This window comes from Phaethon lepturus, unplaced genomic scaffold (assembly GCF_000687285.1).
Source record: "Phaethon lepturus isolate BGI_N335 unplaced genomic scaffold, ASM68728v1 scaffold36940, whole genome shotgun sequence".
NCBI classification, from domain to species: Eukaryota; Metazoa; Chordata; class Aves; order Phaethontiformes; family Phaethontidae; genus Phaethon; species Phaethon lepturus.
Genome location: NW_010510475.1, coordinates 1 through 286, shown reverse-complemented (window position 1 = coordinate 286; position 286 = coordinate 1). Strand labels below are relative to the sequence as shown.

Below are 286 nucleotides of genomic sequence, written 5' to 3'. Positions count from 1 at the left end.
GGGGGGGGCGCCAGGCCCACTGGCGACCGCCGGGGACGCTCCTTTGCCTACGGCAGCAGCAGCCCTGTGGATGAGGCCGCCGCATTGTGCATTATCAACATCAGCCCCGTGGCCTCCACCACGACTCTGCCTTACAGCACCATGGAGGAGCTGTGTGACAGCCCTGGCAGCGCCAGGCTCTGCCAGAGCACCACCAGTGCCCTGTGGGACTCGCTGCCCCTCGAGGGCTCCCCCCCATTGCCCCTTGGCTCCCCAGCCCCCCCCCGCCTTGGGCGCAGCCAGCAAC

The 286-nt window shown here is 69.9% G+C and overlaps 1 protein-coding gene across 1 annotated transcript in view; it reads left to right on the top strand.

Annotated features, from left to right (window-relative positions):
• The window catches only part of IGSF9 (immunoglobulin superfamily, member 9), a gene marked incomplete at both ends in the record, with an annotated part of 5,991 nt that extends 5,788 nt beyond the window's left edge, over positions 1 to 203 (top strand). The window contains one exon of the mRNA XM_010297207.1: positions 15 to 203. Within this exon, the coding sequence (XP_010295509.1) occupies positions 15 to 203 (189 nt within the window). The remainder of the gene's footprint in view (positions 1 to 14) is intronic.
• Positions 204 to 286: the final 83 nt, after the last annotated feature.